The following is a 15,455-nucleotide window of genomic DNA, read 5'->3' on the forward strand; positions in this document are numbered from 1 at the left end:
ATTTCAACTTTGGTCCTTTTTTGTAGCTTTGGCTGTGATTTGCATCAGGTGTGATAACATTGTACGATAAGTAATTGCTGAAATCTCGGCACATGGTACCATCGCTACAACAAGGTCCAGCTAAACTAATGAAAACACAAGCTGTCAGGCGATCAGCCGGGCTGTAAACAAGCCAACAGTCAGATAATCTAAACCGCTTTATTTGAAGTAAAAGTATATGTTACTAGAACCAGAACATCGGTTGCCAAACGAGCCCAGCGTGAACCCGCCAGCTGCTTTGAGATCTGACACGAGAAGATTAGTTCTGCCAAAGTTGTGACTAGGCGTTAGCTCGCCAGGCTAATGTAGCGCATATGCTACACTCTTACTCTTTAAATCTTCCCACCAGGTATTAAGCATCTTCTCACGACACAAATGGACACAGATGATTTGCAGTCAGAGAGAATGTTTCCTAATGAATTACACTTGAAAATAACTAAATCCAAACCTAAAGCTTTATACAGTAAGGAAGAATGGGCAATGTAGAGAGGGTAATGTTGGGGAGAGGCAGAAACAGAGCAAAAAGTGTTGAGAGGAAAAGGGAGCAAAGTTGAAGACATTGCCTTGAGTTGCAGTTGCTGACGTTCAGAGAGAAAAGGAAGAGGAGGAGGGAGGAGGGGGGGCTGGCCGGCTGATGTGACTCCCCATCCATATACGGTCACATGCAGCCCTGGCACGGACGCAGAGAGCCCAGTCGGGGAAAACATGCTCATTTAGAGCTTACATAAACACACCGACCCACGGCCCTGCTCCTTCCCTCCCTCCCTCCAGCCCGGGCAGGGAAGAGGAAGGGAAGGAAAATGAGAAGAACGCTGAGGAATTTGAAAGGGAATACGTTGATACATTCCTAAGTTTTTGTGCACAGAAGGACTTTGCACCTCCTGTAACGTACAGGGCTGGCTTTTAAGCAGTGATTCTCCCTCTAGGTTTAGAATTGGACGGGTGGGTGTCGACATTTCCACGAAAATGACAATTTAAAGAATTTGAGGAAATTAGACTTGTGAAGCAGCTGGAGTTCCTACTTGCCTGACACGTCATGGACCCACCTGACGTCAGTGACTCTCAGGAAAACATAAAAACAACTAATTAATCTTCTGTGCACTAATAATACCAGACTTATTTCCCAAACCTGCGTCACTTGTCTTCTCACTTCTACCTACACTGTGTTTATAAATATCCTGTATTTACTGTTCTGTGCCTTTGCAAATTGTCCTCTGGGGACAAATAAAGTATTTTGAATTGAATACACATTTTAATTATTAGTCCTCATTTCATCCGTTATTTTCCATAACCGCATGGGTCATAGTGGATTATTGCACTTATACAATGACTACAAATCAAAAATATATACATGGAAATTGAAAATTTGAGTTGGCATATTATTTATCAGTGTTTTAATAAATGTTACTTTACCATCCGATGGACTACTAACAGCGTTTAACTGTAGCCTTCCAAGGAAAAGTGTGATTTAATTGATGTGATGCTTCTGCAGACACACATACAGCTATCTGACAATAATGCACGCCCACTGGCCAATAAGAAATAAGGGTTGTCAATGCTCAGCAAAGCACTGAATTACAAATGTGTTCAGTTCAAAGCAGTCACAAGATGAATGTGTCGTCTTTTTGACACAGGCGACAACTATGATGTGTGCGCCATCTGCCTGGACGAATATGAAGAAGGTGACAAACTCCGAGTCCTGCCCTGTTCTCATGGTGAGTCTGAGCACTTCTGCACTGCACATGTCCCACTAACCTTTCTGACACACCAAGCCAAACTCAACACAGACCAACTGATAAAAGATTGAAACTGGCTTATAAAACTCCTCATTCTCCGTATTTGTTAGTTGTTTTGTTATGTCAATCCCACAAAAAGATCAAAACCAACTAGCCCAGATGTTCCTACTGAGAAGTATATCTTTTAAAACGGGTCACTGATGTGGATCTTTGGAGCATGAATGCAATCACTAGAAGTAAAAAGCTAACATTAGGCTATAAACAATCTCCACCACAGTCTCATGACTTCAGCGTCACCACCTCTACGCTGACTCTGATGTTAAATGTCCCTGACAGCCTCTGTAGTCTGCTAGCCACTTGTTAGCAGCCTTTTTTTAAGACACGTAAAAGCCTCAGAATAAAGGATACGCCGTATTTTATATTGTAGAACAAAATGTGAAAAATCTCCTACGCTCTTGTGGACCATAAACCTTATTTCATGCATCTAACAAAAATGCCTGAAAAAAATCCTGGGTTTTAGGACTCATTTTTTGCAGCACTCTAGTGGGATAACTTCATTGTTAGTTTTGGTCTTTTCATTGGATTTGTTGACTGTATGATATATAAAAAACATGACTTATCCTTTAAGTACAAGCAAACAACATGTAGTCTTTTCAAGCTTCAGAATCAGAATGAATATGTGCACTGATTGTGCCTTTTGTTGTCCGCAGCCTACCACAGCAAGTGTGTGGACCCCTGGCTGACCAAAACTAAGAAGACGTGTCCAGTGTGTAAGCAGAAGGTGGTTCCCTCGCACGATGACTCCGACTCCGATTCAGAGGAGGGGGAGAGCGGCCCCGACGAGAACGAGGAGGTGTCAGAGAGCACCCCTCTGCTGCGCTCTCTGGCCTCGACCAGTGCCCACTCCTTCGGCACCATGTCGGGAGCGTCGCGCTCCGAGCACGACCAGGAGTCCTCCGACTACGAGGATGACGAGCTGGACAGCAGTGACAGTGAGGAAGAGGTCACCGTGGAGACCGTGGTGGTGCAGATGCAGCAGCCCTGCTCTGAAGGCCTCGAGCACGACCTGCCCCGAGCTTGACTGATTGTTGGCCGGCCTGATTGGTCGCTAAAACCCCGCCGTCCCCAACCTCACAGCTGCAGAGACTTTTGTTGGGGGTCACGAAACAGATTCATCTCTTTTTCTGTCACTTGCTTACAAGACATTGTAATGTATCCTCCCTCAAATTCAAATCTTAAGTTGTCTTTTTTGGTGTGCGATTACGGATGAAGTGCTGATTTCCAACCGTGTGACAGGAAGTCGGCGGGCATATCTGAGGGGCCGCTTGGCAGATTTGACTGGTGTCACTGATGTACAGTAGACTTTATACTGTACTCTATTTAAAAAGACGATAAACAGATGAGTGGAAAAGTCCCAAACACACAAGATTACGCTTGTTCAGTAAAAGTACTGTGTATATAAAAAATACAAATCACAATAAGTTACATCTTTACCTTTGATTATCTTATATGCTACTTGTTTCAGATGAGGGCGAAGTTTCATTATTGTACATACATGTTCATGCTACTCTGACACTCCTTGAACCGCTATGCAGCATCCTTTTTGTAAAAAATTAAACTAACATTTGACAAGTATAGAAACATTTAAAGCCACAGCAAGATGTTTTTGCCAATTTATTTTCTAGCCTGATGTATGAAGGAGCATAGGCGCTCCTGTCTGCGTTTTTGTGCCACGGTATATCTGTTACAGCGGTTCACACTTAAGATGAAACTGAAGTAAAACCCAGTTTGAGAAACGCATTCGAAGCAAAGAATGTACTCTTCATGTGACGTCACATTATGTTGAAAGTGTGGAAACGAAGCCCACGCTGCCTGTGGTAACCGTCTTTTGGCTGCTCCTCTATCACTCCATTTAACACAAGCAGTTATTGGTTGATAGGCCTTGTAATACACATTGAACCGACTCATTTTAATACTGTTTATAGTGAATACGCTTTTTTTTTCATAACATGGCTTGATTTCTTTTGTTTGTTCATGAAACCTGTTGCCTTTTTCAGTCAATGCATTTTGTCTTGTTAGTGTTTTCCTGCTCATGTATGTCTGTTCTCAATATGAATTTACTTCAATAAAAGAAATTGACACTCGACAAAATGTTTTGTCAATGATTATAATTTACTCAGTAATATAGCCAACAATCTTGACATCCATCCTACTTCTTATATTCTACCTGGTTCCTGATGTTTCAGCTTCAAAGGGTCCTGTTAAACTTGTGTGTAATGGGCTGATTATCTGACACGAGTCATTAGGAAGTGGACATTATGGGACCTCTATACTCGGTGATAGAGCACTTATTTCTCTATTACAGAGTTTGCAAAATGAGTTTTTGCCAATCAAGAACTGCAACCCCCCTCGTGAATGTCTGGTTGAGAATATTGGTTGCATGTCCGTCCCTAACTCTCAGTGACTCAAATCTGCTATAAACAATGAAACTTGTATGTTCAAAGCTTTTTCTTCAAGAATTCATGGTAACGGGGGCAAGTTATTGATAGTTATCATTCTTAGGGTGAAGTATTCTTTTCAGAAATGTGACTTGGGGAAATTACTAATTTGTGGAGCAGGATTACTTGGGCGGAAAAACCACCATGCTGTTTAAGTCCAGATTTCAGATGGGACCAGTCAGATTTTACTATACAAAGTCATGCAAACGCTTTAGGAATCCTGTTTTCTGAGAGACTCCTGTCTAATAACTTACATTTTTAACATTGTGTCTTTAATTTGATAAGAAGCCTAAACCCACTTCACAAGACCCTGCATGCTAGCTGTGCTCAGTCTTTGTGCCAAGTTAACCAGCTGCAGCTTCACATTTGATCAGACCAGTGCAAGTACGTTCGCTCGCACACACGTATTAAACAAAAAGGATTAAAAAATAAATAAATACTAGAAGGTATACAAGTGCATTTCCCCAAAATGATTTACTTTTCTTCCAAAGAGTTCAGTGAAAAAAAGATGCAAGCCATTTATCTGGTTGGAATAAATTTATTTGATCTGTCTGTAAACAAGGTGATAAATCAATTTATGGCATTTCATGGTTTTATGCATATGAAATCAGATGCATTAAAGAGACTGTATCCCAGATGTAAGAAAAAAAGTGGAGGAAAAAGGAAATAAACATAAATCAGCAAATAGGACTTGAAACTTTTTTTTTAATGAGTACACATATCCCACAAGGCCTAAACAGTGGAGCTGAAGCAAAAAAAAAAGAAAAAGTGCCAATGAAATGACTCTTTAGTGGACAGTGGGTAAAATCCATCTTACTACAGCAACAGATCTCTATATTATGGCACAGGATACACAGGTTCTGCAGGTAAGTTCCAACCAATCCCATCTCCCATTGAGTGTCATTTCTACTTTTGAAAGGGTTTCTTTTAGTCAGTTGGACGTTACAGTTAGCAGGACTGAGCGCGGACAGACCGTGTGATACCCCAGAGCTCAGCCGACTATAGAGTAAAAGGCAATATATTCCACAGTTTTTTATAGTTGTCAACACAGCATGGGTTTGTACAAATGCAGTTGTCTGTTTTCTAAACAAATAGAGAAAAAAAAACCAATGAAGTAAGAATTTTCTTCAGATACTCCCACCCTTACCTCCCCCGTAGCTTCATTTTAACCATGGTAAGTATAATTTGTCTGGTTAGCGTTTCCTTCGTCAGACAAACCCTTAGCAGTCATCCTTCACATGATTTAGAGCAATTGTATAAACACCCGAGCTTCAACTATACTTGGTCCTATAAAAAAAAGAAAAAAAGAAATTCAAACTGGACATGCTCCAGATGGATATATGCTGGGATATCTACTGTCCAAGAATGGCAGCCTTTAAAAAACAAAAAGAAAATATATTACAGGAGCTGGCAAACAAAAACAGTATTAAGTGCCTGAGCCATTGTTACTGTGGAATGTCCATGGGGGTTTCGTGTAGTCGGGGAGGTTGCAGTGACAGGAGAGGCTACCAGCATCTGGATGACAAACGCTTGAAAATCCGTCTCATGATCGCCAACCGAACCACGCACACACGCGGTTTCTACCCTTTTATAAAACGTATTCAGGACAGAGCAGTGGATATGAAAGGAGATGGATACGGGGACTGGTTGGTTGGCGTTTAGTGTTTGATGAAGATGAGTCTCTTGTGAGGTTTGTAGTGTTGACTGCTTTGAGCAAACAGGAAGGGGAGGAACTGAACATTTTGGCAGGAGGGAGTGTGTGTGTGTGTGTGTGTGTGTGTGTGTGTGTGTGTGTGTGGGGGGGGGGGGGGGTGGATGGGTGTTGAGAGAGTGAGACGACTGTGGACCGACCAAGATGCACACAGCCCCCCACCCTCTCGGACATGATGGGGAAAATTAAAAAAGGAAGACAGGACGAGCTTGGTTACCGCTCAAGTGCTCCAAAGGCATCGGCTGCTCGGGAAGGGAGTGTGTTTGGGATTAAGAAATGGGCACCATGACAGCGAGAAATGAAAGAAATATCTACTTCAAATTGATGCTTTAGCTTTTGTTGTCCCGAGTGTTTGGCCAGAATTTTTTGCTGGTCTATAAGTACAGATTTGTCATGACATCATGAAAGCAACATGCTCATCTTTGCTATGGATCAACTTATAGTGCTTAAGGGCGTAAGAGTACACAGCACAAGTGTGTCGAGAGGATAACAAAACATGGGATAACAAATGGGAAGGAAAGAAGGCAGAAAAACAAAAACTACCAACTAGGACTGGAAGTAGTGTGAAATGCAACAGGGTGGTAAGGGTGAGCTGCTAGGTGGCTGGGTACAGGCTGCTTTAGTATCCGGACTTCCTCAGGTACTCAGCCATCTGAAATGCTTTCTTGTTGAGCTGTCCTCCATGGACACCTTCCTTCCCCATGACAAAAACCAATGCTGGAGTACACAGGAAAAAACAAACAAAATAAATGCACAGACATGGTGATAGCAGGACTGGAAAAGAATACTGTTTTATTGCCACCATGCTAAATGTGGGGCTACATTGTTGAAGACAGAGCCTGAACCCTGCGCTTTGTTTAAAATGCTCCTGGGATTTTACTAATGGGACCATTCAGGGGGGGAAACATGGGCTTGACAGTAATTTGATCTGGGTTATTTTTTGGTCTGTTTTTCAAATTTTTTTTGTTTTTTGTTTTCCTTTGTTCGTTTTCTCTCCCTCAACTACACCATATAAGCTACTTCAAAACTAAACTAAAACCCTGAATCCCTCAAGTATTTTGCCATCGAGTATGCCTTCTTATTCAATCCGCCTCCATGGACCCCTTCTTTGCCCATTACCAAGACCAAGACTGGAAGAAAAGAGACAGAAGGGACATTTAGAGAAGGTGTGGAGATCACACAAGTGAAAAGAGCACAGAGCCAAAAGCAGCAGGCAGACGAGACAGGTACAGAGGGTGACAATGGCACAAAAACCATGGCAGCGCTTTGGTCTGAAGGCTGTATCCAGCCTAAACATCCATTTTCTCATCTGTGCTGCTGGCGGTGAAACAAGATGTCACACATTGCAATTGGGAAGACAGAGTGAGTACAGTGGGAGAATAAATGTAAAGGGTGCATGCAAAGATTTGTCAGTCTAAACTTGATCAGGCAGGGGTTCAGAAATGTAGTTTATATATCGACTTCACTTTAATATCTACGGACTTCTACTCAAAGTGAAAGCAATGTTTGATAAGTCATGAACCACAGGTCAAAAATGAGCTAAGTTTCCACATCATACTCTGGCCTCACAGTAAGGATCAGTATTGGACTGGAGCCAAACCAATTCATAATTAGACAAGACCCAGACCTAACTAAGTTGTGCTATACATATTTTATTAAAACTGCATCCCAGTGCCTGAATTTCACGTGCAGCTTTGACAGAAAAGCAAGCATACACTGAACTCACTATTGTTTGAATGTATTCCTTCCTTTAGTAAATGTCAAGTATACACCAGACTTGGGTGATTTATTGATTAAAGTCTTTACTGTCTGAATAAATCTTGCTGAGTTTCTTATATTTCATCTCAGTTAAAAAGAAAAAGGAATGCATCATATCGTTTGATCCGGTCATTACGGATGATTATCTTTCTTTTTTTAAAGGAAAATCTCTTCTGAAAGCACAAATGGCAACATCACCACATATCTATATTGATGCATTTTGGTCTGGCATATCTTGTCAATTTCCAGACAAACATCTGTACACTGGTTAGCAGGTACATAGGTATTGTTAGGATGTAGTACTAATGTTAGTGGCTTCTTGTTCATCTCCCCATCTGTATTTCTGAGTTTACTTCACTCCACTTGAAGAGATTATAGTCCGTTTCATCTAATATCAATGCACACCGTGCCAGCAGCAAAGACTAGGATTTGGAGCTTCTACTGGATACTAACAACCATGACTAACGCGGCACACATGCAGATACAGCAGCATGCTTGTGGTACCTCTCCTCAATACATGTAAGAGCCCTGAAGTGCCTGAATAAGTCTTTTACCAGGAACAGAGTGGAAGCATGTGAGCAGGGGAACAGAGTCATACTTTTGAGGGTAGGGAGTGGGTTAACCAGGAAAGGGGAAGATGCATGCGATTCGGAACGTTTTCCGGAAGTCCTGGCCCAAAGAGCGACCCCAGCGTGTTGCGAATAGGAACCAGTTAGAGCCTCACCTGTAAGTTTTAGTAATGTCTGGGAAAAGTGGGGTGGACAAGGCATCGGGGCCCATACAGGCAACATGAAAACTGGCACAACTCTCAGGCAAGCCCTGAAATAGGTTTACACTAGACCCTACTTGGTGGAGATGTCAACTTCAATATGGGCATACTGCAGAGGCTTCAACATGATTCAATAAAATTATTTTTGAACTCTTCTATGACAACACTAACACAGGATTCCCTGATGTTATGGCGTGTAGCTTGATGTAGCAATGTAATTAAAACACTGCAGCTAGGTCAAATCTTGGTTGCAGATGTTAATTTCTAACCAATTTAATTTAACTTTCCTGCTCAATTATGTCCTTTTAGGTTTAGAGCTTTTGTTATTTTTCATGGAAGAAAGTGCAGCCATACTACCTTACAGTCAATCCCTGGCTGCAATTACGGACAGCACCTTTTATTGAATCACGTTGAAGCCAAAGTGTCGACAGCTACAAAGCAGGCCCATCTTGACGTGGACACATCCAATAGACATCTAGCATCTACCCTTAAAGGGGAATAACTTGACATCTTAAAAAATTGGCAACAATTTAGGAAATTGATTGCTGCTATTGTAAAGCGCCATCCCCTCCAAATGTCACACTTCAAACTAAACTATGCATCTAAAGATTTAATTCTCAGGATATCACATTTATGCATCAAATCAGAATTGTCCTATAAACCAGGAAAGCCGCTCATTGACATAATATTTTAGATACTTGCTTTAAGCACTTCATCTAAAATAGAGATCTGTGAGACCTCTGAAGTGTTTCAGCCAAGGAGAGCACAATTCACATGCCAACTTCACTGCTCATCTGGTTGACAAGCATCCAGCTTGTGCAAGTTGCAGACAAATGATACATCTTATATTTGACTCAAAATAATTTATGTTTACCAGAATATTAATTTGAATTGAATTTACTTAAAATTATGCAACCTTTTCCAAAGTATTACAGGATCTTGTTGTAATACACTGTAGTTTAGTGAAAATCCGGACTATTGGCACTGAATCAGAACAGTAATAAATATGTAAGGACCAAAGAAAGAAGAAAATCTGTCTAGACAACAGATACTTCAAAAAAAAAAATCTGTTTTGAATTGTCATCTGTAAGGTGCCTAGTCTTCCTTACCAATGCCAACATATTAAACTACAATACAACTTTAATTCACCAAACAATTGGCATGGTGATTGATTAAAGGAATCTCCCGTTTACCCTGACCCAATTAATCCTTTGATATGAACTTGCCCCTTGACTCTAAAACAAAGTATTCCTACAGTCAGTGGTTCCCTATCAAAATCAAATAACATCCAATAGTAATATCCTACAATATTTTTAACACCTGTGTAGGTCATATATTGAGGAAAGGTGCATTCAAGATTTATCCCACATGCATGGACAATACAGAAGTCTATAAATGTAGCTAGACTAATGGCACTAGATCAAAGCAGGCTATGCCGTCACTTTAGCGCTACCAAAATGATTCCAACTAAGACTTAAAGTGGTGCTCACCTTTGCCGGCTTTGCCTAGAGAAACGTTGTATGTTGGTTCTCCTCCTTGACTCTTTGTCCGGATGTCCATTGTCCAGTCGCCGTCAATTAGGAGGCTGTCTCTGATTACGGAGCATTTTTTATTGCCTAAGGTCATCCCACTGGTGAAAAATCCCATCCGGTCCTTTCCTACTAACACGTCGATTTCTTCAGGCTAGAGGGGAACACAAAATCAAGAAGTCAGGTACATGTCAGGTGCAAAATGTCTATTAATTCAGTGAGTCTTTCCCATTGTGTCGCCACTGAAACCTGTAAACTGAGCCATTTCCCTTAGTTATTGTCACAATAGTCACAACTCCTACAAAGCATAAACCACTCACATGAAGCCCTCAAGTAAAGTTTTAAAAAAAAGGGACATGACAGGAGTTATAGGTTTTATAAACCATTTAGATTTTAAAATACATACATTTCAGTCTATATGTTGAATTCAGAAATGAGGTTCCAGGGTTTCGCCTATTTTCTAACAAGCATTGCACAGTGGATTCATTTGATTTTAACTGCATTTGCAGCATTACACCATAGCCGATGTGGGGCACTGTACTGTAATCAGCACAGAGTACCATGAAAGGAGTTGACAATGCAAGGCAGGAAGAAAAGCGACAAAAGTATTTCTGCTGGTATAGTCTTTTCCACCACAGAAAAAAAGAAATCATTAAAGAAATAAAAACATTCTGCGATCAATCAACAGACATTAAATCACTAATTTTCTCAGCTGTTCTGTGTTTTAATTTAGCTTGATATCACCTGCAAACATTATATACCCTGTTGCAAATGGCAGCTCTATGGTGTGCAAGTCTACAAATACAAACAAAATATTATGCTTCTCTCCATTTGAGAAGACTTGAGATCCAAGATATATTAATTAAAACATCTTAGTTGCTGGATATTTCAAATTGTTTGCATTACTTGTTTTGAGTGCCTCCACTCTAACTGAATCCAGAGGGGGAGGGGGTTTGAGTTTCCCTAACCAATCACTAGAGACCAACATATCCGCCTGAATCATGCTTAATTTCAAAGCAACACTGATGCATAGCCATGCCAACAAACTGTTTCAAGAGTGAAGTGAAGAAAAAAAAAAAACCTGATGCCATGTGACATTGAGACCAGCAACATTAACAATGGATCGATTGATTAGCTAAGAAACTGCCATATCACGTCACAATGTCAGATGAATCAGTCAACATGGTGGTGGGCAGATCCAAAGGTCGGGACGCAGGCAAACTTCCTAGCATGAACTACAGAGGTTAGTGATGCTTCAGACAGCCTCAAGTGACAGGATTATTAGTTGCTGTCCTTGCAACCTTTCACCCCTTGTACTAGTTGCATGCATTCTGGTAATCGAGGGATCAAAGCATATTGTACTGCTGCACTCGTTTACAACACTCTACATAAGTGCAGCAGTTAAATGTTTTAAATGTTTGCTTCATATACATTTAACAGGGAGTCTGAGTATCTAGAAAAGGCGCCAAAAGTAGTCACACACAATATTATCAGACAGAAGTTAACTACGTCTAAGTTAGGATATTTTGAGAATAAAATGCAGCAAGTGATTGCTTAGGTAAATAAATGGCCAAGATGGTCAGTACAGCCATGATGATTTTCAATTAAGAAACAGACTGCTCTGTTCATGATTAAGAGTTCAGTTTATCCTACAACACTGGTTAATCACTGAGTATTCTCCTCAGTTCATTAAAATGATAATACTGCCCTCTTTATTTACCAAAATAATTCAAAACATCAAAAAAATTGATTTAAAAGAATAAGTAAGCTAACAAAACAGTAAACAAGCCACTGTGACCAAACATTTGCTGCAAAGGGAATGTATAGCCTTTTATCCACTGTGCTAGTTGGTCAAAACAGTAGTTGATACTTTAGTATTGAGAAAGGCAATCCAGTCCTCAACAGAAGAAAAAGGTGGATGTCTGCTTAAAGAGACAGCTGACTTGGTTATTCTATAACAGGCCTGTCTTGAAGTCTCAGAGGCCCACCACAGCTGACAGACATAATGCTGAAAAAAAACTTCTATAATGGCATGCAAGGTAGGCGGGTTTGAGCATTTTACCTTCATCCCACAGACAGTAAAATGCACAAACCCTCCTCCCCTCTAACACCAAAGTGCATTAAACCCACACCCCTAGTGCCTCATTGTGAACATGTATATATTTATCTAGTTTATATTATACTATTTTAAATTGCCAATATTTGCAAGCTGCTAAACCGTTTTCCCCATGAAAATTCATTTATATCTATAAAAATGGTTTGACTACTCATATTCCACTTTTTGTGACCACCACTGTTACATGTGAAAAAAGTACATTAAAGCTTTCGTTATGAAAACATGTTTATTAATCTGTGTTCCTTCAAATCTACAGAACAAAAAGGCGTCGCCCCTTAACTCCAGAACTGCATAGTCATGGCACACACACCAAACCGTTCAGGGGGAGGGAAAAAACGGGAAACCGAAGAGGGATTCCTTCTGGCTCAAATAACGCTCGCATGGCGGCTAGCTTCACGTTGGAGCCCGTTATGTAGGCTAATTAAATTCACCCTCTTTCCCCACCGACATCGCGACGCTGTATTCCCTCAAACTAGCACCTCAGCCCCACATGTTCTCATTTAGCTTCCTGCATTTCCAGTCACCGGGTCTGGGCAACAACAGGCTGGCTAACGCTAGTAGCAAGCCCGTAAGCAGACAATGAGCTCTGGCTTCACATTAACTTTTCGCACTGAAAAAGAAACAATGAAAATGTCAATGTAATTTATTCAATTTGAATCGTCAATAGGACACCGTTGCTGCCTCTGTGCCGAGCGGACACTCCCAAAGCAGCGGCGGCGGCACACGGTCATAGCTCACTTGTGTTGGTAGTGATGGGCTAACGCTACCAGTCCATAGCTAGCATGCTCGTTTAAAAAAGACGGAACCCTGTGTTGGCTTCATACTATGATTCGTTATACATTACACGTTCAGACAAATATTTTAATTATTTACTAATAATTTATTTAACAGACAAAATGGAGGCTCAAGGGAAGCGCCGGAAACGGTTGTCTACAACAAGTTATATTCACATAAATGCTTAAAATAAATTCAGGTAATTTAGAAAAATGTGATAAACTACAATGCACACATGGTGACCGCTGCTCCACATGTTAACGGAAACCAAACGTGTCGACTAGCTTCCATGAAGAAAATGAATCAGAAACCGGGAGTGTGTCCGCCATCTTGGAAACTAAGGGGCGGTTAGGGGCAGTTGGGATTCACAGAAGCCGAATAGGCAAAACGAGCACCAACGGTGCAACAGCGCGTCGAAAACGTGCGTAAGAACCGTTAACTTTTACGCCATTAGCGTTAGCTGATAATGATTTTCAGCGGAAGATGACCGGCCTGATTTGAGCTAACCGCGAGCTGTAGTGTGCTAATCAGTGCTCAGCAACACTGCTCAACAGACGCAAGTTATGATTTTAGGCCGGAAATTACTAAGCAGCACATAACAATATCCAGGTTTTTATTTCTGTACTGGATTAGAACCGATTCTTGGCTGGTTTTGTTCATATTATCTGACCGGTATCATAAAGCAAACAGGGTTACCGCTAGTTAAAGCTAACGGCTAACTTAGCGTTAGCCTCTTTTAGCTCGAGCTCGCGGCACCGGTCGCTGGCTTTGAGTTATCCCCGGTGACTATTTCTTAAAGACAAAATAATGTTAATGTTGAGACCATAAGTGTGTTAAATTTACCGGAATGGTATTAAAAAAACGACAAAGACTGGTGGGTGGGTTGAAACGGTGCATACGTGCCCGTGCATGTTGATTGTGACCACCGGACACCATGTGTACCACACATTGCTCCCCTTATCTTCATTCAACGAGGCCCGGCTATGCAGACAAACGCACCCGGTATGCAGAATTTACATTTTCTTCCCGTTGCAACACTTAGATAATGACATACTGAACATACTAACCGTTATATTGGCAAAGGTACCGCCGACAAACGATGCCCACACGTATTTGGCGTCCGTGTACCCAACAATGGCCGCGTCCTGGCAGCTGCCATCAGCCATCAGGTTGTCCACGTAGCTTTGCCAGGACATGTTTGTGAAATTAGTTCTAAAGGTGGAAAAATTACGAAGGGACAAGCTAGGTCACAAACGTCTCTTGAGCGACGAAGAAGCAGTGAAGAAGCTGTATTTATTGTTGGTTTAACGGGCCTCCAGCAAGCAGAACCCCCCCGGCTCCGTCACGTCCCGGCTTTCTTCTGGTCTAGGCAACGAAAAGAAGCCGCTGCATTTGGACAGGCGCTTGGGTGTAGTCCTCATTAAATCACTCCGCCCAGGTCGTTGTTCGCCCCTACTGCCTCATTGTATAACAAGCTGCGCGGCGGATGAATATATGGTGGCAAAAAGCAAGACAGCCTATTTTTTCTCCCCTTCTAGCTGAGATTTATTTCAGCTTTTTTTGAAGGTTAAACCAGTCAAAATAACCACATTAACATATATTTAAATCTGCAAAGCAAATATTTACTATGGTTTCAGACTGATGTCAATCTCTGAGATTACATTTTCAAAGTAAATTGGTGCAATAATGTTTGTTGGCTTTTGAATGTAATTGAATTACCACTACTATCTGACGTTTTACAATGTTTGATTGATCTTTTCTTGGCCTTAATGTATACGCATGCCTTTGTTGCCTGCTATTGACTAGTTTGTCTATTGTTTGTTTGTATGTATGTGTATACTGTATGTTTACATATGCATGTATGTGTGAATCATAGACTGTGGTGTGAATGCATATATTCTCTACACGTTTTTTTATTATTGGACTTCACAATAAACAGACACAGCTTGAATAGCTCTGGATGATGGGATATATCCTGCTGTAACTAGTTTAAACCTTGGGCAGGACAGAAACTAAATCATTAGATTATATTCCTTAAAGAACACTCCTAATGTTTGAGGCTCTCTGAGGCTGCAAACCTTAGTGATGGGTTAGAGAGAGAAGCTGTATTTACATAGTCGTGTGTAAGTTTACATTTGATGCATAGCTTAAACTCCAGTATGTTTCCAGTGATTAAGCAGCAGGATTGTTGTGTGGTGTAATCATTTTTTTCCTTTGTGTTTTCCACCATTCTAGTCTGGGATATATCCTGATGTAAAATCCTGCATCACCAAATTGGAAAACAATTGTGGGACGGGAGGGGCATCAAACAAGTGGTAAAAACATAAACAATAAAACCTTTATGCATTAAAAAATGCCTGTCCATCAGCAACACGAACAAACTATAGCCCCTTTCACACAGGCACTGCAAATCTGAAAAGATTTACGCATCCTGCGGAGCTGACATCTGAATCAGTTGGATTGGACATTTACCCTGCTCGCTCGCTAATAGAACGTCTGTGTAATTTCCAGTTGAGCCCACGTGT

General features: G+C 41.1%; 2 protein-coding genes across 4 annotated transcripts in view; one reads left to right on the forward strand and one right to left on the reverse strand.

Annotated features, from left to right (window-relative positions):
* rnf13 (ring finger protein 13) overlaps positions 1-3,920 on the forward strand; it is a 44,098-nt gene extending 40,178 nt beyond the window's left edge. For both annotated transcript variants that reach the window (XM_083911107.1, XM_083911106.1), the window contains 2 exons: positions 1,674-1,754; positions 2,486-3,920. In XM_083911107.1, the coding sequence (XP_083767233.1) occupies positions 1,674-1,754; positions 2,486-2,856 (452 nt within the window). In that variant the 3' untranslated portion in view covers positions 2,857-3,920. The remainder of the gene's footprint in view (positions 1-1,673; positions 1,755-2,485) is intronic.
* A 2,147-nt stretch (positions 3,921-6,067) lies between these two features.
* pfn2b (profilin 2b) lies at positions 6,068-14,288 on the reverse strand. 2 transcript variants are annotated; one of them, XM_083911154.1, is made up of 3 exons: positions 13,998-14,288; positions 10,002-10,194; positions 6,068-6,701 (listed from the first exon to the last, which is right to left on the reverse strand). In XM_083911154.1, the coding sequence occupies exons 1-3, from the start codon at positions 14,124-14,126 to the stop codon at positions 6,604-6,606; spliced, it is 420 nt and encodes a 139-aa protein (XP_083767280.1). In that variant the 5' UTR covers positions 14,127-14,288; the 3' UTR covers positions 6,068-6,603. The 2 variants fall into 2 exon arrangements, with proteins under 2 accessions (XP_083767280.1, XP_083767281.1); XM_083911155.1 differs by lacking the exon at positions 6,068-6,701 and adding an exon at positions 6,708-7,114.
* Between the last annotated feature and the right edge of the window lie 1,167 nt (positions 14,289-15,455).

The sequence above is a fragment of the Echiichthys vipera genome, assembly GCF_963691815.1.
Source record: "Echiichthys vipera genome assembly, chromosome: 3".
NCBI classification, from domain to species: domain Eukaryota; kingdom Metazoa; phylum Chordata; class Actinopteri; order Perciformes; family Trachinidae; genus Echiichthys; species Echiichthys vipera.

Coding starts and splice junctions, on each gene's coding strand:
- pfn2b (XM_083911154.1), bottom strand. CDS start 14,126: ATGTCCTGGCAAAGCTACGTGGACAACCTGATGGCTGATGGCAGCTGC. Junction 10,195..13,997: donor GTACCTTTGCCAATATAACG/GTTAGTATGTTC, acceptor GTTCCCCTCTAG/CCTGAAGAAATCGACGTGTT. Junction 6,702..10,001: donor TCTAGGCAAAGCCGGCAAAG/GTGAGCACCACT, acceptor TGTGTACTCCAG/CATTGGTTTTTGTCATGGGG.